This window comes from Oenanthe melanoleuca, chromosome 6 (genome assembly GCF_029582105.1).
Source record: "Oenanthe melanoleuca isolate GR-GAL-2019-014 chromosome 6, OMel1.0, whole genome shotgun sequence".
NCBI lineage: Eukaryota > Metazoa > Chordata > Aves > Passeriformes > Muscicapidae > Oenanthe > Oenanthe melanoleuca.
The window spans coordinates 17,418,287-17,442,990 of record NC_079340.1 but is presented as its reverse complement, the minus strand read 5'-3'; the positions used below and the strand labels follow the sequence as shown (position 1 = coordinate 17,442,990).

General features: G+C 38.5%; 1 protein-coding gene across 1 annotated transcript in view; it reads left to right on the top strand.

The window, feature by feature from the left end:
* Window positions 1-24,704, top strand: part of FRMPD2 (FERM and PDZ domain containing 2) — a 51,453-nt gene that overhangs the window by 4,558 nt on the left and 22,191 nt on the right. The window contains exons 4-25 of the mRNA XM_056495152.1: window positions 1,636-1,786; window positions 3,367-3,438; window positions 4,106-4,280; window positions 5,011-5,161; window positions 5,258-5,396; window positions 6,233-6,385; window positions 7,725-7,910; window positions 8,794-8,950; window positions 11,434-11,644; window positions 12,531-12,634; window positions 13,591-13,689; window positions 14,765-14,872; window positions 14,992-15,108; window positions 15,573-15,802; window positions 16,371-16,469; window positions 17,388-17,481; window positions 17,934-18,019; window positions 18,210-18,357; window positions 19,345-19,559; window positions 20,414-20,512; window positions 21,652-22,016; window positions 24,401-24,686. Of these exons, the coding sequence (XP_056351127.1) occupies window positions 1,636-1,786; window positions 3,367-3,438; window positions 4,106-4,280; window positions 5,011-5,161; window positions 5,258-5,396; window positions 6,233-6,385; window positions 7,725-7,910; window positions 8,794-8,950; window positions 11,434-11,644; window positions 12,531-12,634; window positions 13,591-13,689; window positions 14,765-14,872; window positions 14,992-15,108; window positions 15,573-15,802; window positions 16,371-16,469; window positions 17,388-17,481; window positions 17,934-18,019; window positions 18,210-18,357; window positions 19,345-19,559; window positions 20,414-20,512; window positions 21,652-22,016; window positions 24,401-24,686 (3,445 nt within the window). The remainder of the gene's footprint in view (window positions 1-1,635; window positions 1,787-3,366; window positions 3,439-4,105; window positions 4,281-5,010; window positions 5,162-5,257; window positions 5,397-6,232; window positions 6,386-7,724; window positions 7,911-8,793; window positions 8,951-11,433; window positions 11,645-12,530; window positions 12,635-13,590; window positions 13,690-14,764; window positions 14,873-14,991; window positions 15,109-15,572; window positions 15,803-16,370; window positions 16,470-17,387; window positions 17,482-17,933; window positions 18,020-18,209; window positions 18,358-19,344; window positions 19,560-20,413; window positions 20,513-21,651; window positions 22,017-24,400; window positions 24,687-24,704) is intronic.

Genomic DNA, 24,704 nt, shown 5'->3' with positions numbered 1-24,704 from the left:
AATAAATAATGATCACCTAGACTTGGCTTGGTTCCAAGTGGAACAATCCAAAAGCTCCAGTGAAATGGAACTTGAGCCCTGAACAGTCCATACAAAACAAGCAAATCAGGATTTCCACATTTTCTCTGTAGCACTGTGTCCTGCCAGATGCCACAGGTTCCCCAGAACAGCTGCCACCAGCTGTGTCTCCACCAGACAGGGGAGCAGCACTAGCCCTCTCTGATGCAAACAACTGGAATCTGCTCCACAGAGACTGTGAAAGGATGGATTTGATGATCTTAGAGGTCTTTTCTAACCTTAATAATTATATAATTTTATGAAGAGAAAAATCTGTTGAAAAGGTATGAATAGTCATTGCTTTCCCCATCAAGGCATTCTGTCAGAGTCCTTATTTGTCCACATTCAGATTTTGGATGTGGTCTTACCTTGCTGTCACATTAAAGTACTGTCACACCTTGTGTGCTCTGGAGTGGTTATGGCAGACCATGGATATAATGCATCATTTTCATTTGCATTTCCACCTCGGTCCTTGGATTGATTTTCCTCACTTGTGTCAGTCATATCCAGCCCTGCACTGCACTTTACTGGAGAGTTACAGTTAATCCAGGGATACAAACAGTAAAGACCTCTGCTCTGTCTTGAGGATTAGCCTCTTTTCAGCCATGGCATGGACAGCAGCCCTGTAGACATTGGCAAAGAAAACTGAGAATTGTACAACTGATACTAACTCCTTTTCAAAAGCCAGGGTAATGCTGCTGCCAAAGAAGAGTTTTCTAGGCTGGGTGTTAGCACAGTGCAGCTACAGTCATGGCTGTTTCCAAATGAAGAAGAGATGTAAGTACTGTCAGGCTCTAGGCACCACAAAGACCAGAATCCCATAGTTAAGCACCATATAATCCCTACAGACATCCCACTTAAATTGGGTTCTTGACCCAGTTAAAAAGGAGTTTCTTCTTTTAACCATGACACAAGTAATTCAGGCCCACAGGAAATGCTCAATTTAGATCAACTCCCAATTAAATGTGTCCCAAGTAAACAGTTTGAACTTCCTGATAAATCAGCCATGATAATCTGGGCAATATGAGATGTCCCAGTACACCTGTAAAGCTGCAACAAGAGAGACCTACAAGCAGATGGCAGGATAGTGGCTGCTTTTGTCAAGAAAAAAGTCTCTGTCTACTTGTCTAACTACACACACAAACATTTATGTGTGTGTTCACAGATGTCTATATATTAATCATATATCTAGCAGTTATATAAGTAACAGAAGATTTATTTACTGAGTACTTCAGAACAATTGCCATGCCTCTGACTGACAACCTGGACATGATCTGAATACGCTGGATCTAAAATCATGCTGCCAAGAATAAATTCCCCTCCTCTGCTAAAAGACAAACTCTGCTCCCCAAATTTCCAGCAAGCTGTTTAGATTTATTTCTAAATGGTACCAATAATATCACTCCTGTTAAATTATTTCTCTATTTCTGTAAAGTAACATTAAGGGGCTTATAACAGACATTGCCCTGGGTTTCATAGTATTCCAGCAGTTACTGTACCTTAAGCTCTCTGTCCCTGAGTTGCTGTAGTGTTGAATGCATGTTATATATTTTTCTGACTATGACATTTCCTTTGAAGGTCGGTGAGTGCTGTAGAAGAAATCCCAGGTGGAACTCAGAAGAACAACCGACAGAACCTGCTAAGCTTGGGCTCCACCTTCTCTGTGTCTACAAAGGACTACTCAGCAGCTGCTGCATCACAGAAATGTTTGTTCCACAGGAAGGAAAAGGTGAATGATGAAAAACATATAAGCTGATTTCAAAATGTAAATATCACTAAAGATAAGCCTCTCATCTAATTTTTGTTAGACAGTGATTTGCATATTAGCTACTGAGTCATCTTATTAGATGAATGTTCTAAATTGAAAAAACTCCAAATTAGGCATGATGCAGTTGTGCTGTCAGAACTGAAGGCAGTGAAAGCAATTGTTCATAAAGACTACGAAAAACCTCATAACTGAACCCTCTCTGACCTACATATGTGATTTCTGCAAGCATCAAACACCATATGGACTATTTTCACCAACCAATTTCACAGCAGCTTCAGAACAGCAAAAAAATTTACAGAGACACTTAACCCAAATGTTTTCCAGCCAAAGGTGCTCAAAGGACATATTTTTTTTACAGTGCATGTCTGGACAGAAAGCATAGGCTGGCAGAATGTGCCCAGACAGTAGTTCTCCTTGTTGACCATTTCTAGTTGCTAAGTTGTGGTAGGACTCTGTTAAATGGAAAAGATAATGTTTCTTTAAAAGCTGGATTTCAAAAATTCAGAAATAATGGAACCACAGAAAACTCCACCATGATCCTTCATATGGAGTTTTCTGTTGTAGAACAAGAAGGGACAGGTTTCAGGCTGGTGAGCCCTTTCACCTCTTCCCAGTTCAGAAGCTCAGCAGCGACCAGTGACAAATATTTGGTCAAGAGCTTCAGTAAGACACCTTGGAAAATTACCTTTTCTCATAAAAGTTTTAAATTTTATTGTTATGATTTTTGTGGGGATAATAATGGCCTTTAACAGAAGGAGTTCAGCAACTGTTACAACACAGTGCTGGTCCCTCTTTAATCTGATACAAAACTGCATATTATATAGGGTTTTTTTAAGTATCTAAATGGGTCAAGTTACTAAGTCATTGTGAATGGCTGGAAAGATTCACATCTTATTACTTGAAGACATTTAATTATTTCTGTCTGCTTAAGGAATCTGAATGCGTAGATGTATCTGATGAAAACCCAATATATAAAATTCGTTAAAGTGGATGCTCAGCAAGAAAAAAAGACCTTAAAAAATGCTGAAGTTATTTGAAGTTAAAACAAAGGAATACAATGTCTACTAATAAGAACCATCAGTCAGCCTTTATTGTGGGGGAAGAAAGCAGCTCTGCATTTCAGTTGAGTTCCTAGGGAAGCTGGGCTCATTCTATCACAGTGGTTTATATGTATGTGTTTACATGTGACTGTCCTCAGAGTAATTTGAGAATCAATTGAGTAAAGGTCTCAGAATAAATTAAATTTCTATAAGTGTAATAAAAATAGGCATCTTGCAAAGGAAATGCATCTTGAATAAGTGCCTTTACAGAAAAAAAAGCTTCAGCATGAGCTTACCCCTACCCGTACTTAGACTGGAGAGTCTCCACAGGAGAGACCCCAAACAGAGAGAAGTCATCAGTCAGCATTTACACCTTATTAGACATTGAATTCAATTAAATCCAGCATACAGATCAACAGAAATTGGTTTCATTGATACTTTCTTTTGGGATCTGCATTCCATTAAGAAGACTTACCAAATTTCTAAACTGTCTCCTTGCAGTTTTCAGGTCCAGAATTTATTATTTTGTCTAGTGAACCACCAGTGACCTTACAGCTACCTGGATCAATTGTGGTAAGTATGAACATTAAGAATTTAGAACTAATCCAGTGACATTTTAGTCAGGCTCTTTGCAAGTAGCACTTGAGTCTCAACGCAGTATTCTTTCCATGTCCTCCTCTCAAAACAAGTTAGGGCTCCTGCAGAGGTATTGAGACTTGAAATGATGTGCTTTAATCCTTAGTGCTATTTAGTTATTCCTGTTGGTGCAAAAAAAGCCTAATTTATCCTTCTCAGCTAAGAATGCTACTTTAGCCCTAGACTTTTGACACAAAGTACAGCAAATCTAGAATATGACATCTAGTTCCAATGTATAGGACTTCTCCAGGTTGCAAGCACATACTTTACCTTTCATTAAGATAAGGTAGAAAGTTGACAGCAGACAGCAGTAAAATCAGAGCAAAGCAAATTTGAAATTAGCTCCAAATCTAGAATAACCCTGGTGACTGGAGACGTTCAGTATGCTCAGCTGTTTTGTTTTGATTTTCTAGGTTTTAAAAAAATTAGAAATGTTTGTGATGTTAATTTATGAGAAGGGAGGCAGAGAATAGCATGGTGTTGTGACCAATTCCATGAGGTTGTATAGAGACAGGCTACTAGTGGGCCTCAGTAATAAAATGCTGTGGAACTTGCATTGCTTGTACTTGGAACTCATTCTTCAGTCTTTCTTGTGTGTTCTTAGACTAAAAAAGGGAAATCCTACTTGTCCCAAAGGGACCTCAATGTGATTCTACTCAATGGCCAGTGCCTTGAGGTGCAATGTGACATCAAGACCAAGGCAAGAGATGTTTTCAACACCGTGGTGGCATATGCAAACTTGGTGGAACATTTCTACTTTGGCTTGGCTTACCTGAAAGGTAATGAGAAGTGATGTACAGTGACATCTCTGTCTCTCAGTGCCTCTGTAGTCATTTTATCAATGAATTCCACTAAGATCCTTTAAGATCTTTGGATAGAAGCAGACACAAAGCTTGTGCAAAGGTAGGATTTAAACTGCACTGCACTGATGTAAAGCATGTCTGCCCTAGGACTGTGCATCAGCACAGCCATACGACATTTACTGGCTGATATTCCCAGGCAGAAAAGGCTGTGTCCCAGCCATGCACTCAACCATGCAGCTCCAGCAGAAATTCCAGGAAGCACTGCACTGAGAAAGGCTGCCTGTGTTCTTTCCTAGATACAAGGGGGAGTACAGATTCAGCTGTGTCATCTACCAGGTCCTAGTCCCCTTCTGATGGCAGGCACAGCTGAGGCACTGAAAAAGAGCACAGCGTGGGTGTATAGCATGAGGATTACAAAGGGGTGCAGAACCTGAATAGTGAGAAGAATGCAAGCTCCATGAATCCTTGAGTGATTTCTCAGATACCATACTAATCCAGCATCTAACATTTGTAATCCAAAATAACATACTAAGTTCTCCATCAAATGAGCAATAATTTAAATCATAACTCAGAAAAGTAAATCTTAGCTGACATCTCAAATCCATTTTATTTTTTATTGCTAGTAATGCACTCTATGTAGACAGCAGAACTTTAAGCTTCTGAAGTATATCCAGGTTTATTACAGAACCCAAAATTCTCATTTCAGGTAAAGAATTTTTCTTTTTGGATGAGGAGACCAAACTCTACAAAGTGGCCCCAGATGGCTGGAATGACCAACACAAGAAGAAAATGTCCATCATTAATTTCACACTCTTTCTAAGGATAAAATTCTTTGTCAACCACTTCAGTGTTATTCAGTAAGTGCACAATTCTGCTGACTGAAGGAAAACCAGTAGCATTTAGGGATACCATTCAAAGCTCCTCCTGAGTTCCTAAACCCTTTTCTATTCCAGGCACGGCTTGACAAGGCATCAGTTTTACCTGCAGCTTCGTAAAGATATTTTGGAGGAGCGATTATATTGCAGTGATGAGACTGCCCTGAAACTCGGCGCTTTGGCTTTACAGGCAGAGCTTGGCAATTATGCTTCTGAGGTGTGGAGAAATAATACAGCATTTCTCAGAGGTCTCTCTCTACAACTTCTGCAGCTTTTGTCTGTCACATAGCATTTAAAGAGGAAATGTGAATAGCAGAGAACTTCAGTTAAAAGTCCACCAGAAAAATCCTTCAGACTTAATTTTAAATATTACAAAATTTTCCTGATTATGGAGTAGTAACGAGGCAGGTGAATTTGCCAGGAAATATGGCTCTAGAAAATCTGTAGTTTCCAACACAGGCCTAGCTTGGATGTGAGGAGGGGCTTAAAGAGATTAGTAAATAGGGAAGAGAAAATCAAATGAACAGTTCAGAATTCACAGCTATTTTATGTGTAGGCTCAGATCCACAAGCTGCAAAGACAGGGAGGTCTCTGATTGTATATCTGAACTAGCTGTTCTAGTTTTCAAGGGTATAGAAAACACCCATTTATGTTGTCTTCCATGTAAATCAGTGTAGCTCTGTTAATTGAGGTCTGAGTGATCTGATCCACGTGGACAGATCTATCATGGCAATGGGTCCCCCACTATAGGTTGTACTGATGCAGCTGTAGCTGTCAGCTCTAAGTGCAGGACACACCTGTAGGCCCATCTCCTTTCCCCCCTCTGCTCAAAGAAGCGGAAAAGGGGCAGAAGAAGTGGCAAAGAAGAGCACAGGGGCAAGAGGCAATTTGGCTGTCAGGACACTAGGTGCTGTTCTCACTTTCCTTTGGGAAATGGCAGCAGGGTGACCTCTGCATATGGGTCACCTTGAAAATGAAATGCAATGAATAAGAAAAGTAAAGAAAGAACAAAAGGCTCCTGTCTCTCTGTTTTCTCAATGTTCTCCCCCACAGATGCATGGAAAGAACTATTTTCGTGTTGAAGACTACGTTCCAGCAAGTCGAATAGAGAAAATGACCCTGGCATATGTGCAGCGAGAGCTCGCTAAATTGCACCGCATGAACCGCTCCCTGTTCGAGGATGAAGCTGAACTAGAATTTTTAAAGGTAACTTGCCATACCCCAAACACCATTTATTAATTTTGAGGTGGAAAGCCCCTCTCTATTTACTGTTGTCTATTTTCTTCTTCCCTGATACAGTGGATTTTAGATATCATGAAAAAATTTGAATAGTCAACAAAATCCTCAGAATTTCATTCTGCTGTAGATACTATCACTTATCACTGAGAGTTGTTATAACATGTTTTGGTGTATTTGCAGCATTCTAAGACTTGATGTAAATTTTTGGCATGTTACCAACATGTCTGGGCTCCAGAAGATTATAAAACATGAGAATAAGCACTTTTTTTGATTTCTGAAATTACAGCAGCTGTTCAGCCACTTTCTAAACATGTAGTGATGGTTTATTTAAAGTATCTGTGAACCCTGGAAGTGAAGAAGGAGTTATCTGAAGTATTTTCTCACTTGACTATTTTTCTAGAGTTTTAAAGTATCACAGTGACATAGGATTTAACTTTCTCCCTGCTAATTTCTCCTTGTCCTGAAACCTCTCTGCTTTCCATCAAATGAAAAATATCAGGGATTAGATAATGGATAAATACCAGTAGCCATTTTGCTGCAGTGCCACATGCTGTTATTTTTAGCATCATTTTGGTTCATTTGCTATTTAATTATATTAGTTTCTCATCTAACACTGTCAGTGCAATTGAAGAAATAGATTGAAGCTTAGCCTCAATGACAGTCCCATCATGCGTGGCAAATCCAATGAAGAAAAGCAGCTTTGTTAGTATCCGTTTCAATGAATGAGTCTGTAGAAGGAGCCAACACATCATAGAAAGTGAGAAAGACAGACCCCATGGCAAGAACATGTAAATTCCAAATATGAAAGAGATTAAACATTAAAACCCAGATTCAGCTAGTGATTATAGATGCCCCAGTTTTCAGGACCTGAACATTTGTACTATGGTTACTTTCTGAAAAAGCAGATCTTAAAGTGTGTCATTCTGGTCACTGAAAATCTCTGTTCACAATTGAAAAGTCATTTGAGGATTCTACAGTAGCTTCCCAGAAAGAAAACAGAAGGTTTTAGGATAAACTCATATTGGTCTGCAGATCAGACAGTAAATCCTGGTCAGATTCCATAGTTCTGTAAGGTGTCTGAGTCACATTTAAACAATCTTGAAGCCAAGTACAGGAGGTAGAAAGACAAGCATGAATACCCAGAACTTCTGAGTGAATTCCTCAGAATATCCCCTGCATGGTTGGATGGAAGGGGCAGACACTGGCTCCTCAGACACTCAAAAGCATTTTCTCCTCCATCTACATAACTTTCCTTCCCATTAATCTTTTTGAGTAAGGCATGGTAAAAGCACTTTTTCTCTACAAGGTGACTCAGCAACTTCCTGAATATGGAGTGTTATTCTATCGTGTGTCCCAAGAGAAGAAAGAGACAGAAGGGGACATAATCCTGGGAATCTGTGCCAAAGGCATCATCGTCTATGAGAACAAAAATCACACAAGAATTGCCAGTTTAAGATTCCAGTGGCGTGAAACAGAGAGAATTTCAGCTCATGTGAGTTGGAACTAACTGAATCTCTTCTCTACTCTACTACTTTACTGCCTTTCTTCCCATCACTTTAATAAATTTACTGCATTCAGAGCAAGAATTAGAGTCACTTTATATGGGCAAGTTCTTTCTGAAAAGAATTTAAAATCAAAGCTGGATCTGGATACCAAGATACTGAGTTCTTTGTGAGGTATAGTTCTGCAGTATCTATGCCAAGGCCAAAGACAAATTACTATAAAACTGAATAATCTAAAAGACTGTTCCAAATATCTCTATGGCATATTCCTTATTAATTCCTTATTAATTGTCTTTATTGCTCTTTTTTCTGTTTTTCTGCCTACATCAGGTCATGGGATCATTTACTTTCCAGATCTCATTATTCCCATCCTCATCTCTTAATATATTGATGTCTGCTAACAAACTAGTATTTGTGACAAGATTGTGACCCATTTCTGAATGGGATTTTGACATTAGAGGTATATCAATGTGCTATTGTACACTTTAGGTGTCAAACTAGACCACACATTTCCCAGTTTGTTTGCTCTCCAAAAATGGTCCTTCTCCCCCTAGAAGATATGTTCCTTTACATATTAAATTTGTTTAATAATTTTAACATCTGTAAGGCCACATTTTGCAGTTTTAGCAATCTGCTATCAATGCATTCAGTGTCCTAAGGTTCTTGACTTTCAACATAGAAGAGTTATGATCCCAATGACAGACACCTGGCTTACAAGTGCTGAATTTGCAACAGGCATTTACTGCATGCAAAAGGGATGCAGTCAGGCATAAATACAACAGAACAAACCAACGAGATTATATAAATGAACTGTCAGTGCCTCAGTGGAATGACTGATATGTGAAGCAACCTGTGCTTTTATTTCCCCTTCAGAGAAAAAAATTCATGATTGAAAGCAGCTTCAGTGGCAAGAAACACACCTTCATTACTGATACAGCAAAGACATGTAAATACCTACTGGACCTCTGCTCTGCCCAGCACAAATTCAATGCACAGATGAATTCTAGGCAACTTCGGCAAATTTCATCAGGTGAGGTATAAATGCACCTTTGTTACTGGGACCATAGGACAAGATAATATTTTAGGTAAGGTACATTCACCAAATATGAGAATTAGAACCTGCCACCTCAGTTCCACTCTGCTTCAGTTAGAAAATAATGTCTCCTACTGCACTGAAAGTTAGAAGAATCTAATTTGTCTGATTAAGTGCAATTTGGCATGTGCATGTGAGTAGGCACATGCAGGGGGTGAAGAGGGGTTCTCTGATGATAGCAACAACTATGTAGCTAAACTCAGATTTAAAAAAGAAATAAGCATGATTTCACTTCCTTTCAGGAGAATTCTGCTGCTGAGAATTCTGCAGAAATATACCAAACCTACCCCAAATGTAACCTGAAAAATGTTTAATAGTGCCCAGACATGCTGGAGCTGAACTTAGTTATTTTGCATAAGACAGGGATGCAACCCAATGGTTCAGTCCGAGGACAAAGCCACTAAACCACTAAAGGCACATGAGTCATACCCACTTAGCTGTATAGCTGCTAGCAGTTCTTAGATTTTGCCATGACTGTGGAAGATATGAAAAGTACCTCCTCAGCCTTCAGATCTTCCATAGTTTCTAAGACAAGGTTCTGCTCCATCCAGAGCAGGTACATAGCACATCTCACCCACATTTCTCAGCATGTTCTGTAAAGATGGGTGAGGATTATTACGGGGAAACTGAAGGACATAAGAAATAAGAGCCTAAGCTGACAACTGTCATCACTCTTGACTTCAGTGGAGCAACGTGAGTTTTCACTGGCTCATCCACTGCCTTGAACAAACAAAGATCATTTACAACCCCTGAGTGTTTGTGAGTGAGTCACTCCCCTGGTGAGTCACTGCAGGAGAATTAAGTGCCATGCCTTATCTGCTAGGATACTCCTTTCTGTAGTAAAACCATAAAAGTGCTGGCAACAAACACTACCATGGCATGGGACACAATGATCGATATATTTCCTCCTTACTACTAAAATTATTTTATGAAATGTGAGAATTTTGCACAAAATTGTTACCATGGAAAAAGGTCCTAGGATGGCATTTAGGTTCAAGGCATCTTGAACCTAAATGTTTTTTGCTTGACATGTCGAGCTTCTAACAATTTAGTGGGACTGTGCTTTATTGCATTCAAATGAGTGTTAATAGTGCATCTTACGGTTTCCTGTGTCACATTTGCTAGTGGTAATTTATCTTAAAACAATTATTGCATTCCATATATAACAGAATAAAATTATTGAGAACTAAGAAAATTATAACCCAAGTGCTGATTTCAAGTACCAAATCACTGAAACAAGCCAGACTTACACAAGCCATGTGACTACAGGTTCTGGGGTTCAGTGTGTGGTTGCTGTCCCAGAAAAAAAGCTTAATAAGGCAGCGACAGACAGTAGTTCAAAATTCTACCTTTGCCCCCACAGTGAGGCTGTAAACTCCTTCTGCATGCTCCTGCTTCCGATGCACTGTTCAGATGTATAAGTCACCATCACTTCAAAACTTGAAGCAACCCTCTACTTCAGAATCACCGTGGCAACTCACAGGCTGTGCTAATACCCTGGACAGTCAAGCCTTCTGATGCCTTAAGAAATACCTCTGATCAAAGGCACTGAGGAAAGAGGGAACCTAGATTTAATGCTGCAGAGCAGTGTTCTAGAAAGCTGTATTCAGGCTACCATTTGTTAGGAAAACACACAGGAGTTTAGCTGTCTTGTACAAGCAGAAGTTAATGTTTATGCTAGCCTGTATCAAGCAGAGTTTTTGTTTTACTTTCCTATGTCTCTCTGTCCTTCAAGTCCCCTCTCCAGCCCACCCACTGAGAACCTAAATATGTTAATGTCTCCTTCATCACCACCTTCTTTTAGAAAAATGAAATCTTTTGAGAGGACAGATTTGTATATAGCAGAGCCCAGGTGTCATTAAGCAAGTAGTAGATTTCACAGAAAGGTAGAAAACTGGATAGTAAGTGTTGCACCAAAATGGTCCTCATTTGACTCCACTTGTGTAAATGACTCAGTTCCTTGGTGTCTCTCTGAACTTTGGAGAGCATGTGTTCCTAGAGTTCCTGTCTTCTCAGATATAAATATACTGAAATGGAAGGCCTGTGTAGGATGAGAAACTACCAACCTGGATAATTAAGACTCTGAAAGACAGATGTTTCTCATATACCAATCATTTACAAAACACACTTCACAGAAATATTCAGGTTTAAATTACATGAGGATGTACATGTCGCCTGTCTTTGTGAAAAGTGCATTGGTAGCAAAATTCACAGAAATTAAACTTAAATGCAGCATATACCTTTTACTCACCCCAAGGCTTAGGTATCCTCAAGGATAAAAGAACAAATATATCTGTAATGTCAATGTTTTTTTCTGGCATATTCAAAAGATTTTATTTAACGTTCCTTCGAGCTTAAAAAGATGTGATAATATCAGTGGATTTATCTTTACTTCTTCCCCTCTCTTGCTCCTCATCCAGAGGACAGTAAATTTGTGGAAATAGACAAATCAAATTCTGCATATGCAGCTCAGCGTGAACACCTTGCCCTTATTCAGAGACTGTCTCGCTCAGAGAATGTGCTCTATGGAGCAAACCTGGAAAACCTTTCTGCTGGCATGATGAGCAAATCTTGTGATAACCTCAGTGTGGAAACCAACAACAGGACTAGAGACAAAAGCAATCTTGGCAGGTAGGTTTGCTTTTTCTCTCTGAACGTGTGTAAGAAAACTCAGACATAAACTGTCTTTCTTTTATAAGTTTTTATTGTAGTCACACCAAAAGGTCTGGGGCTCCATGGTACCAGCAGTAGTGCAAATGCAGGCAGGAAGTTAATAGACTAACAAAGAAGAACTTGAAAAAGAGTGACATTTAAATTTGTACCAGACTCAAGAAGAAACCACTAATTGGGTTATGGGGAAGTATAAAAATGAGGGAGGATAAATGCAAAGTCTTTAATGTCTGTATATCTTCACTGGAAATTATAGTATGCGAACTAAAAAAACAGCAGAAGCTGGTTTTGATCAGGAATGCAGAGATCATTACTTAGTTGATTCCTCCATGTCCAAATGTGCAAATCATAGGGAACAGTGCAAAATCTTTTCTCTCTTTGTTTTGGTGCATTCACCTGTGTAGGTGGTTACTATAGCTGCACAGCCTCAAGGGCTTTGATGAATTCTAGCACCTTTTAGAATACTAAAAGTTAGAATAGAGTCAAGGAGAACATGATCTACCAGAAAAACTTTCAGACATGGTTTTGTCTAGATAGACAGCAGGGCTAAAAAAATCATGGTGAAGCTATGCTGTGCTTTCCTGGTACCTGCAGTCAGCTCAGAGCAAAACACAGGAGGAATCAGTCATGATATGAGTGGTCTAATGACAGCTGTTATTTGGAAGCAAATGATGGTAAAGAAAAATTACCTCTCTCTCAAAATGAAATATGTCCCAGAAATCAGAATACTCACTGAAAGGCTATAAACCTGTGCATTCCCAACTTGCCTCTGACAGACTAATGACAATGAAGAGTGCAAAATACCATTCCTGACTTTTTATTGTAACACAGTCTTCCTTTCCTGCAGATCTGTATCAGGGCTATCCCAGTCAGAAATGCACATCAATTTGAATGGAAAGCAAAGGAGTTATGACTTCCTCTCTATCCATTCAACTCAGAACACAGTCAGTGGTGAGTATAATAATCATAAAAAGAGACAGTACTCTTCTATGTTTATTGTTCCAATAGAAGGAGACCAACATAAAATTTACTTGCAGATTAAAGACTATCCTGTTTTACTTCTAGTCCTGGAAATTCAGTTTAGCAAGACCAGCTGTTTTCTTCCCCTTCTCCTTCTCTGCATCAGGTCCAGTGGTAAGGGACTTCATGATAAAATGATTCTATAATGGTGCCTGATGCTCTACAGAGCTGTAGTTCAGTACACCCAGGGACTTTTGCATGGGGCAATATCCCTGTGCTCAGAGGTCATTGTTTGGTTCAAAACTGATATCTACAATTCAATGCATGAGACAGCATAGGCTCCAGGTCTTTGATCTTGCACTTGCATGACACTTCCTGGAATAAGGACTGGATATCTCATTTTCTACCAGAAGTCAGACTGCATGCACATGGGGAGCCAATCTATGGAATATGAAGCTATGCTAATCTGGTTAGTCTATTTAAAAATTAGAACAGTACCTTAAACACACTGTGGCAATTGCTCAATATTAAGCAGTCGCCATAGCAATCTTTGTTGGTTGGACTGCACCTTTGGAGCCAAAAGGGCCCACAGGGCCTAAGGCTAGAGCTCCCAAGAGATTTTTGTGTCCAAATCACCCTCAGGGCACTGCACTACATGCCTGACTCTAAATATTCTAATCTTAATAAAAACATTGCAGAAAAATAGATATTCTCCCAGAAAGGAACATTGTAGGAAGAGCTTGCACAGCTCTTTTTTTGAAAGAATGAAAACTTATGAACACTTGTTTGAGCTTCCTTCCAGAAATATATTGATTTAAGAGTAACAGTAATATTGAAATCAAGGATAAAATATATATTAATTTATGAAGCTCAAGTTTTGCATAATACACTAATATACTGTCTCCCTGCATTAATCTACATTTATTCTAGCTGTTTTGTTTCTGCAGCACCTGGATCACCAGCCATGCAAAAGGAAGTTTTGCTGAGTGGTCTAGAAAGAGAAATCATTTGTGTCACCCTAAAACGTGACCCTAAGAATGGATTTGGTAAGTAAGGAACATAAATGTTATGTTTGTTACTGGAACTATCAGATCCTGGTGCTAGCATTGAAGCTTGCTGACTCAGGCTGGGCAAGATTGTGAACTCCTTTAGTCCATTTATTTTTCTTATAGAGTAAGAGGACCAGTCTTTGTGAAGGACTCAGAATTTCCAGGACTGAAAAGTACTAAGTGCATAAATCAAGACCATTATATTTTCAGAGGATTAACTAAGGCCACAGAGACCAAAGGAATCAAGTGCTAAGAGTAGAATGAAAGAAACATGGTTTTAGTTTGTATCTGAAATACTTGAGCACTGATTTCATTTATTTGTTTCTTTGTTTCTTTGTTTGTTTGTTTGTTTTTATTTAGACCTTCTTGACTTTTGGATTGTTATTTGGATAATATTTTTGTTATCTAATACCTTAATCACACTGTATTGTGTTCTTGTGGACGAGTTCAGACAATCAGGTTTCACAAATGACCATTAAAACAACTAAAAATCAAATTTATAAATGGTGAAGGTCTGTGTGTAATGTCCTAATCCCAAACCCAGTTATTATAGCAGTGAGAAGAATAGATCTCAATAGTTAGCGTTAGAATAATGAAACTGAACTACTAAACAATAGATTTAATTTTCTTAGATCTCTTACATTAGGAGTTTACATTCAGGCTGAGTTCAGAAACACTTCAGGTTTCCTGACTGCATGATGTAGAATGATGTTCAAATTTATCTAATGAGCTTTTATGCCATTTCCCTCCTGCAGGTGTTAAATGCTGCAGTCCACCTAGTCCATGACTCATGCAAGAAAGTAGTTAGAGTAATTAAAAGTACCAAGCCAGGAAAACATTGTTATTGGTAAATTATATCTAAATATGACCAAAGTCCCCAGCACACTTTAATTAAAATGGAAGTTTAAAGCTCTCCCAAGTCAGGACCTTGATGCCCCGTAACTCAAAGTTCCCAATCCTTCAGATCAGGTACAAAACTTGTGCCATTGGAGTAAGAGCCTTTTGTGTTCCTAAGATTCATCTTTTTTAATACTGACAGTGTTTGCATTGTCATGCTATCTCATTTTTGCAGGTTTTGTAATTATTGGAGGAGAAAATGTAGGAAAATTAGACCTTGGTATCTTTATCGCTTCAATTATCCCTGGGGGACCTGCAGACAGAGCTGGAAACATGAAACCAGGTCATTTTCTGTAGTTTTTAATTGGAATTAAAATACTTGCATAGTTTAAAGTTAGCTACTCTGGATTTATTTCCTTATTTAGATGTGCTTTTTCTTGCTTTTATCTTTTTCTTTTTAAGGAGGACGACTCATCTCTGTGAATAATATTAGCCTTGAGGGTGTTTCATTTAACACTGCAGTTAAAATCATACAGAACTGTCCTGATGAAGTGCAGCTCATCATCTCTCAACCCAAAGGTATAAAGGAAATGCCTCAGATGGCTCTGGGATGCTAATAGTTAATTCAGGACACATATTTATTGGGCACTGGGATGTAGGACTGTGCTGCTGCTCCTGACTGACAGTTAGAACAGCCATACACTAGAAAAGTCAACTTCTAGTAGGTATCATGTGATGTCACTGCTACATAAGTGTGAATAAAATCTATTATGGGATGCCTTGCTGAAAAATAAAGGAATTTCAGCATTTCTTCCTCTAACAGAGAGTCACAGTCTTCTGCAGTGAGGAAGCAAACACATTTCTGAACACTTGAAATGGCAGTGCTCCATTTTACTCTGACTAACTCATTTTATACATCTGATTTCACAATCAGTTGAAATAGGAAGTTGCTTTGTCCTCTTGTTCTGGGTTATAACAATATTTTTCTTTAAGTTTACTTAAATTTGCATTCAACAATGTCTTATTTTGGTATGGCTTTGCAGACATGTATGAAGAAGGATTAAATGAAGAAAAGAATCTGTCAAGAGGAAACAGCACTAGTGGATCTGAGATCTCTTGTGTAGACAGTGGGAGAAAAAGGATTCAGGATTGTCATACAGCTCTCCCCAAAGAACAGGACACAAATATTGATGAACTTGAGAAGACTCTCTCTTGGAATTTAGCATCAAAACTGGGCCCTAGGATTCCAGTTCCTGATAGCCTGGATTTAGAGGTAACAGATTTTGATGCTGCTCAGTACTTTTACACCCAGCACACAACATATAATAACATACCAGACACATACAGAAGGGAAAGTAACTGGGAAGGAAAGGAGATAGAAAACCTTGAAATAAATTACACTGGAAATGTCAAAATTATAGACATGTCTGGAACATGTGAATAAATGAGGAAACTGTTCTACAAAATGTTTTTTAAAATTTCCTTTCTTTTCCAGAGGAGGGACAAAAATTTTGATTATTTTCTTGCAATCTTATAAATTTTCAAGCCAGTCACAGAACATGCCATGTCTAATTTCCTACTTTCAGACATCCTCCCTATATATACTCAGGTTTTGTCCATTTAGACAGATTGAATTTTGAGCAGCATTAGCTTAAGCTTCCAATAATATCAAGGATATAAATGGTATTGCTCCAGGTTTACAGTGACAGCAGGATAAAACCTTTTACATCTTATGGAAATGCTCTCTTTTCTTTTTTTTTTTTTTTTTAAATTCCATTCTCTCCCTTTCTTTTTTAAACCAAGATGCTGTAATCTCATTAAAGTCTTTATTTTTGAGACAGGCTGCTGATTCTTCACACTTACCATCTCCATCAGAAACCAACTCAAAGGAAATCTACATGGTGGAGCTTGTTAAAGAAGATGGGACTTTTGGAATCAGCGTGACTGCAAGTGTTAATCTTTATTTGTCTGTCAAATTGTTACCTGACTGAGAACAAAGACAGAAGATGGGCTGATAACAGAAACTGTTAGCATGGCACATTTTAAACCTAAGTGTCCAATTGATGGACATAGGATGCATGAAGTACTGTCTCTGCTCACTTCCTGGTTCTTACCCACACCAGCTGTGAAAGAAGTGTCCTGGCACGTGGCACGTGGCAGTACAAACACTTGTTGTCCTTACTCAATTTGAGAATAAGATCTACCACAGAAAGCAGAGTTTGGTCAGGGAGGACTAGAGAAGGCAGCAGTGAAAACTGTCTGCCACATTTGGGTAACAAGTCCTTGTCCTAGCTATTTAAGTTGAATTTACCCCTCCAGGCTGAGATGTCTTTACAGTTTTTGCTGAAATTGAATGTGAAGCAACAGCCTTTCATGGCCTGCAGAAGAAATTAAGGGCTCTTTTTTGATCTGAATTTGGCAGGGGATGTAGATGGGCAGAACATGATTCTTAGGTTAATCTGGAATTTCTCTGAGTGCCCAAGTTCAGATCCATGCTTGATATATTGTTTGAAAGATTAATAATTGAAGAATGGATATTGCACAGCTTAGAAACTGGGCTGGAGAATAATTGAAAGATGCAAGACCATTTTATGTGAGCATGGGGAAAATTTATGAACATTTATATAGTCACATAGAAATACATTGCATTTTCCTGAGAAAATAAAATAAGATTACTTCCTATGGAAGTATATTACAACTTACAGGGTTTTGGAGTAATATCCTCTTTCCCTTTTTTCAATTATTTAAAGAGGAAAGTAATTTCTGAAGCAGTGCATTTGCAATGCATGTGTAAGTTGCTTTGATTTTTACCAAAGGAAGAATATATGAAGACTCTAATCTGTGGACATGTTTTGCAGGGTGGAATTAATACCAGTGTGCGTCATGGTGGGATATATGTGAAGTCAATTATTCCCAGGGGACCAGCAGATAAGCATGGACAAATAAAGATAGGTAACATGTCTGGCAGTAAAACTCTGGGCTGCAGAACTCACTGTTAGTGCGGAAAATGAAACACATTTGGGATTGCAGGTGTTAGAGCTGGGAAATGTAATGTGGTCCACCATTCCTCAGCCTGTCTCTGTACTACATGTAGGGATCCCACTGAAAAAAACAGAAGCCTCACACCAACATTTTAGAGTTATTCTCTGTATCTGCCATCAGACTGTGATCACTGTTACTGTGATAACCAGATGCTATCACTACATTTACTTACAGAATACCCTGGAATGCTTTAGCTGCTTGTTATAGAATGCTGTACAGCAAGCAGTATTGCTTTCCTATGAATTAATATCAATTTTACACACGTAAGCACGAACATCTATTGTAACTTGGGCAGCCTCAAGGTTTCCACCCTCTGAATCTGAACATCAAAGCAACTGGATGTTCTTTTTTTTTCACCTCAGGTGATCGTCTGCTGGAAGTAGATGGCATCAGCCTCTGTGGCATCACCCACAAACAGGCTGTGGAACACCTTAAGAAATCTGGTCAGGTTTGTACAACAGCAGAGATCAATAAGATACCCAGTAGACTAAACTGGACTTAGTATGAAGCACAGTAACCAAGCTTGGCCAAAAAACCATCCCCCCTCTGCTCCAACCCCATTCCTCTAAACAGAAAAGTAAAAAGACCTATGGCTCACTGTGTCCTGTGTAACTGGAACCTGTTCATCACTGTTTTAGATTGCCAAACTGGTTCTAGAAAGGGGAAACTACCAATTGGCAGAGCCGTGTCTGACTGCTAATGACAGAAAGGAGTACCAATGTGCAGTTGTTTCTGTGGCAACATCCATCACAGATGGTAACAAGGACTGCTGCTTTTTGACAGATGGTAAGTGATAAAGAAGGAACTCAGGGTGACTTTCTACAATGTGCAGGAAAGGAATGAATGAAAATAATTCTATGAAATTTCTGTGGGTTGGAAACAAAACTGTATACTGAATAAAATAATACTATTCAATATTAAAGGCATTATCAAAAATCAATTCTGAACAAAACATTCCTGATGTTCATAGAGTTATAGTGGCTAGATATAGCTGAATCTATCCTAGGCATACATACTGTATCGCTCAGCCTTTGTGAGATTGGGCTGGCAAGGGGACGCCCCTGTCTGTGCAGCTGTGTCAATGTGACCAGGCTGCTGTCCAGGGAGAGCCTCACCAGCACAACTGCTGATGCTGTGACAGTGATGAAGCTGGAGTGAACTGGAGACTGCCATCACTTAATTTCTTAAAAGCAGAAGATTTAGAGATCACTTACACAGAATTTAGTCAACAAATCAATGCTGTATCTTCTACTGAAAGTTGTCCAATAAACACTAAGCCTGAACCATACTTTTCCATTAAGCAGTTACTCCTCAATTCAGCTACAAGCATAGTGTTTGGGAAAGGCCTGATCTCTCATTCTTGACTGGAAAGAGCAGTAGCTCCAATTCTAGCTTCTGCTGTTTAGTCAAAGATCTAAACAAACACCAGGCAGCTACAGAATAGTAAAATCTATGCAACAGTTACAGAAGACTGTCAGAAAAAGATAGCATATGAATCTCTTTATGTTGGTACAAAAAGCTTTTTCCTTTATGGGCTTGTACCAGACTGTGAACACATGCTGGAATAGATTCCAGTTCTCCCTATTCTGACTGTGAGATTTCAAAGACTTACATCAGATAAAGAACACCTAAACCTTCTTTTGACTTTAGTGCCTGTAGATCTGCCTCTGCAGCACACAGGGAAAAAGTCTTTTGAGAGTATATATATACTGGCTCCTCAGGGGGTACATATTCCGTGGTTCCCACCTTTTTTCTAATCTCTGATTTGAGCAGATAACACATTTGAAGTGAAATTAACCAAGAATTCTGGAGGCCTTGGATTTAGTGTTCTGCAGATGGAAGGAGAAGCTTGTGAACACCTTGGAGGAGCAATTGTCAGGATCAAAAGACTGTTTCCAGGGCAGCCAGCTGAAGAGAATGGAGAAATTGAAGTTGGAGATGTCATTTTAGCTGTGAATGGGAAACCTCTCAAAGGGCTCCTGTACCAGGTAGCAGGAAGAATTATTACTGGGGCTCCATCTGGGTAACAGGTTAATAACCACAATGGATTTAAACTTCATTATCACCAGAGGGAGGTAGAATTTGCATATAATTAATCAGATTACTATGTAAGATTCTTCTCAGAACTCCTGTGTAGAATCTCCTTTCTAAATGAATTCTGACAGCGAATTGCTTCTGCTATTTAATTTATAAGTTTCTACCACTAATGTATGAATTCTCTTGTTAGATGCACACCAGTTGTTAATTAGTTGGAATCTTTGTTGCTGTTATGCATGATTGAACAATTTTCCCCCTGTGGTCATTTGTGCTTTGTAATGTCATGCTGTATATAATGCCCCAGATTCAAATTTCTACCAAGAGTGGTAAGTCCGGTGTAAGCTTTTAACCTGGAATCAGAAATTCTTTAGTCAATGAAGAAATTAAATGGTAATGGCCTATATGTGGATTTATTTTTTTCATTGAATATGACAGTTTGGGGAGCTATGCTGAAATAATTGACCAAAGATATGTTACTGCCACATGTGGCTTGAATGAACTTGCCTGGAAATTCTGTTTTCTTCAAGAAAAGAAAATTAATTAACCTAAACCTATGTGCCTGATGGTGAAACAGAAGTTTGTAAACAGAACTGACTTTACTTTAGATACATGCTCACATATAAACTATGGTCCATTTGTATAACAATCCTGCAGTGGTGAATATCGGCCCTCAGACACTGCTAAGAGGTACAAATACCAGAAATGTATCATTCACAATAAGAATTTTCTCCATCTCATTTGGTAAAATGACATGTACCATATGCTGTGTTCCATCAGAAATGTAATATTCCTTCTTTCTGTTTAGGATGTCCTGCATTTGTTAAGAGGAGCTCCTCGAGATGTTACACTGCTACTTTGCAGACCACCAAAAGGTGTTCTTCCAGAAATAGAGCAGATTGCTCTGGTAAGGCAAAGCTTCTGACAGAAACTTGCTTCTGTAAACCTGGAAAGACACTAATACATTTTCTATCCAGTCTTGAACAAGGCAACTTTCCCTTTTCTCCAAGGCCCTCTATCCCATTTCTTTCCCTTCTTGGTTTCAACTCAACCTGCAGAGTTCAACTGATAATATTTTAGCAACCAAAATAATACAAATGTGGCAGACATGAAACATACTTATCCCAGTCCAACAGCTTTTGAGTTGCTTTACTATCATTGGAATGAAAAACAGCACATATCCAAGCAGGTCTTCTAGTGGTGTTTCTAAAAATGCTCTACCAGACCCTCAGCCAGAAACTACAGATATTCTCAAATGCAGCTACTTTAACTCCCCAAAGTGAGAAGAAAATAAGGAACTTCTCCTATCCAGACTATCTCTTAATGAAGTTAAATAAAAGAAATAGTTTCAAGTGGTTATTCAGGTTCTTCTTGATAGTAAGCAGAATCTGCAGGGGGGAAAAACAAAACACAAACAAACAAAAAGTACCCTCAAACCGTAGACACTGCAGAGAGCAAATCATTGCCTCCTGCTTCTTGAACACTACTCATGGACACATAACAAGCACTCTTGGAAGGAATATGTATTTGCACTATTCTTGCTCCATTCAGAATGGCCCACTCATGGTTCCCATGCCACTAAGATTTATAGCCACCCACAGGCAGGCAGAAATCACAGTCAGAGCCATCTCCAGATAACAAACTGACTCCTGCTGCTCTGCTGCAGTGTGCCCTTGGCTGATTTCTATGGTTAAGTCTGGAAGCTGCTTCTATGGGATGAAAAGAATATAGACACAACCTTGAGGCATGATATAAACAGAAATATTAATAAAAAACCTTTAGCAAATAATTCAGTGGTGAAAGTGATCTGACGTAGTAGTTTCAATTGGAACTCTTATAGAACGTGAAAAATAAGCATTAAGACAAAAGAGTTATTTGGTGAGAGAGTACCTCCTTCTATGTTTTCTCCTTCCTTTCAGCTACCATTTGGTATTTTTCCATTCAGAAGCTTGTTAATATTGCTTTTTCAAAATATTTTGCTCTTGAAAGGAAAAAAGATGGGAGATTCAAAAGGAGTCACACTAACCTTTCTGGGTTTTTTTATAGACTCCAGCACCATCTCCACTTAAGGATTTGGTGGCAGAAATGCCAGGCAGCACAGAGGCAGGAAACAGTATGGATCAATCCACCAGTGATGGAGGTAGCACCTCTCCAGACCTGGAAGACTGCCTCGATTCTCCAGTGGGAGAAGATCTCAGTGAGCCTCCTGAGGATGACAGCTCAGCCTACGAAGAGCAGGAAGCTGAGTTTGAAGAGAAACCCATAAAGAAACTCCCAACTTCCAGAGAGAGTTTCTATAAGCATCTTTTGAAGATTTATCAAGAAGGTTCCAGTTCTGAAGCCTTCCACTCTCTAGAGGAGGAAGTGAAGCAGAATTGCTACTCACCATGTGAATTTGGACAGACCAAAAGGTAGGGAATACTGAAATCTGTTCTGCAGCCTTTCCTTTGACTCTCAGAGCTTTGAAAGTTAATTGCTTAGGTTTAAGTACAGGGCTCTCTCTGCTTCTAATCACTCCTGATTACTGAAGATTGTATCATCTTATTCTGACTCCCCTAATCTGCTTTCCTTATTTACTCTCATCTTATTAGAATTTTGCATTAGTCTGCATTGCAAGATACTTGTAAGAGTTCTGCACCACTGTAACCATTTTTGCCGTTCAGCTGAAGGTGGTTGCCATTTGAAACCAGTGGAAAGCTTCCTGTTGACCTAAATAAGAAACAAATACTTTTTTATTAATTATATGATATTTTTCTCTCTTTTTTTTTCAGAGTTAAATAGGCACCAAAATTTATTCTTATTGTGTGATCTCCTAATTTCAAATTTTTTCATAGGAAATAAAAACATCTCAGAAGACAAACTGTGATCAAGGAGGAAAAAAGAGGTTATTTTCTGTTTTCTGGTCCTCAGAAGCCAATAGAATCCCTGAGCCAGAAGAATTATACAATAAAATATAGTGCTAATGGACTCAGTCTCCTTTTACACTCCTTTGGATATATCAGACACTGTCACACAGAAGACAATCCATTCCATTTTCATAATCTTTCCCAGTGCAAAACAGTATAAATTATCAGAACAGAAAGGATTGATGCAGAGACAAATTAAGTCTTCTAAAGGCCTTTAACTTACAGCTTTGGCAATTTTATTCTATTTCTCCATACAGTCACTTGAAATAATTTTGTTACTTTTGACACTCATCAAGCACAGCCCCAGACAGGCCAGTCTCTGGGGAGTGACAGTCCTACTGTCACTCTGCAAGTCAAGTGGGATCATAAAGGCAGTTCACAATTTTAGCTTCACTTTGTCAAGTGGAGAAGCTTCACTTGATTCATGAATGAAGCTCCTGCTTGATTATCTGCTTCTATACTTCTGAGAGTAAAACCAGCAGAAATATGTCTGCAGCAAACATATTTGCCAAGAGATAATACAGATTCAACAAAACTAAGTTTATTGTGGGAAAATATGAATTCCAGGAAAAGTTCTGGATTCTTCCCAAGAAGGAAGTTCTGAAATAAATCTTTCTGTTTGATAAATTTTCAGTATCATTGAGTATCAGCTTTTGCATTTTTAAAAGGCAAACAAACAAGTTTAGGATGCCATGCATTTTAAACAATATTTTAAAAATAATTTCAATTTAAATCCTTCAAGCTAAAGCCACACAAAATCCTCAGAAGGAAATAGGCATCAATAAAGGACTTCCTTTTGATTAATGAAGACATTTCTCCAGATTGCTCAAAACATTTTGTGCAAATATATAAATCTTCTGATATTAATTTTACAGAGATCTTCTGTGATTTCATACAGGCCATGCAATCTTTTTTTAATTGTAGTTGTGTATGTTTGCTTGGGAGATGATGGACAGTTCACTTCTATCAAAGAGCAAAACATCCCAGCTGACTCAGATATGAATATACCATTTTAGGTGTTTTTAAGATGAATGAGGTTTAGCAATATTTCAATCAGGATTGAAATGAAAAAAAGATACTTTAAAAAAAAAAAAAAATGTTTCCAGCATTTTAATGAGCTTTAATGGTAAATTTTTGGGACACAATGCCAGAGTTCTCTACTAGGTTAATGAAGGAAAACAACCAAAACTATTAAACACAGCATGTATGATTACAGTCTGGGCTTGAACACCAAAAGTGCTGAATACTTTGCCTGCAATATAGTGGAATAGAATCAATAGTAATTTTAATTTAATTAATTTAATAAGTCCATTGATGCTTTTTGGACCACTCATATGCTTCAAGGCAAGCAAAAAGCTTACAAAGAGGAGTAAGAATTTCTACTTTTCATGAAGAAATGGAACCACTTCATATTTCATGTTTCTGGTCTGTGCCCAGTTACCAATGAACGACCTGTAGAAGCCAGAAATGTGGCTGGAGTTCCTTTTTCCAGAAAAAATGTAGTGGTATTTTAATGTCCATACTGCTTACCAGAAAAGTTAATTAATTTGTTCATGGAAGATGCAATAATTAATGGTCTGGGCTTTGCCTAATTCTTCTTTTCGAGAAGCAACCAAAGTACTAATCAATGCCTTAAAATAATTAAAAGTCTGCAAGATTTTGTAAAGGTAAATAATGAAAGCTTTTTAATCTTTCAAGTAGCTTTGCAAAATATTGATTACTTATTTGTTTTTATACTACCACTGGAGGATTCAGACAGCAATTCAATACCATAAGTAGTAATTCAGTTAAAATGAAAATCAGGTAATGCATGAACAGTAGACTTTACAGTGGCCATCTAATAACCATATGGAGGAAACCCCCAGCACTGCAATCTTTTTATTTTCCAGCCGTGTATTTAATAAGAGTCATGATGACCTATTGAACACAAAATGTATGCCTGAAACTCTCTCTCTAACCCCTATTGATGAAGAGTATCTCACTGTCAGCTCCATGTCTGTGACCTCCCTTCCACGAGGAGGAAGTTCTGAGACAGTCTCTGCGACCCCACAGCCACGTGTCTGTGGTCCCTCATCATCATCCCTGCCTGCTAGAGAGACACAGGACAGTGACAATGAATGGGAAGACTTGGAGGAACCAGAGGAAGAGAAGGAAGAAAATCAAGACTGCACTCAGGTATGTGATGGGCACCAA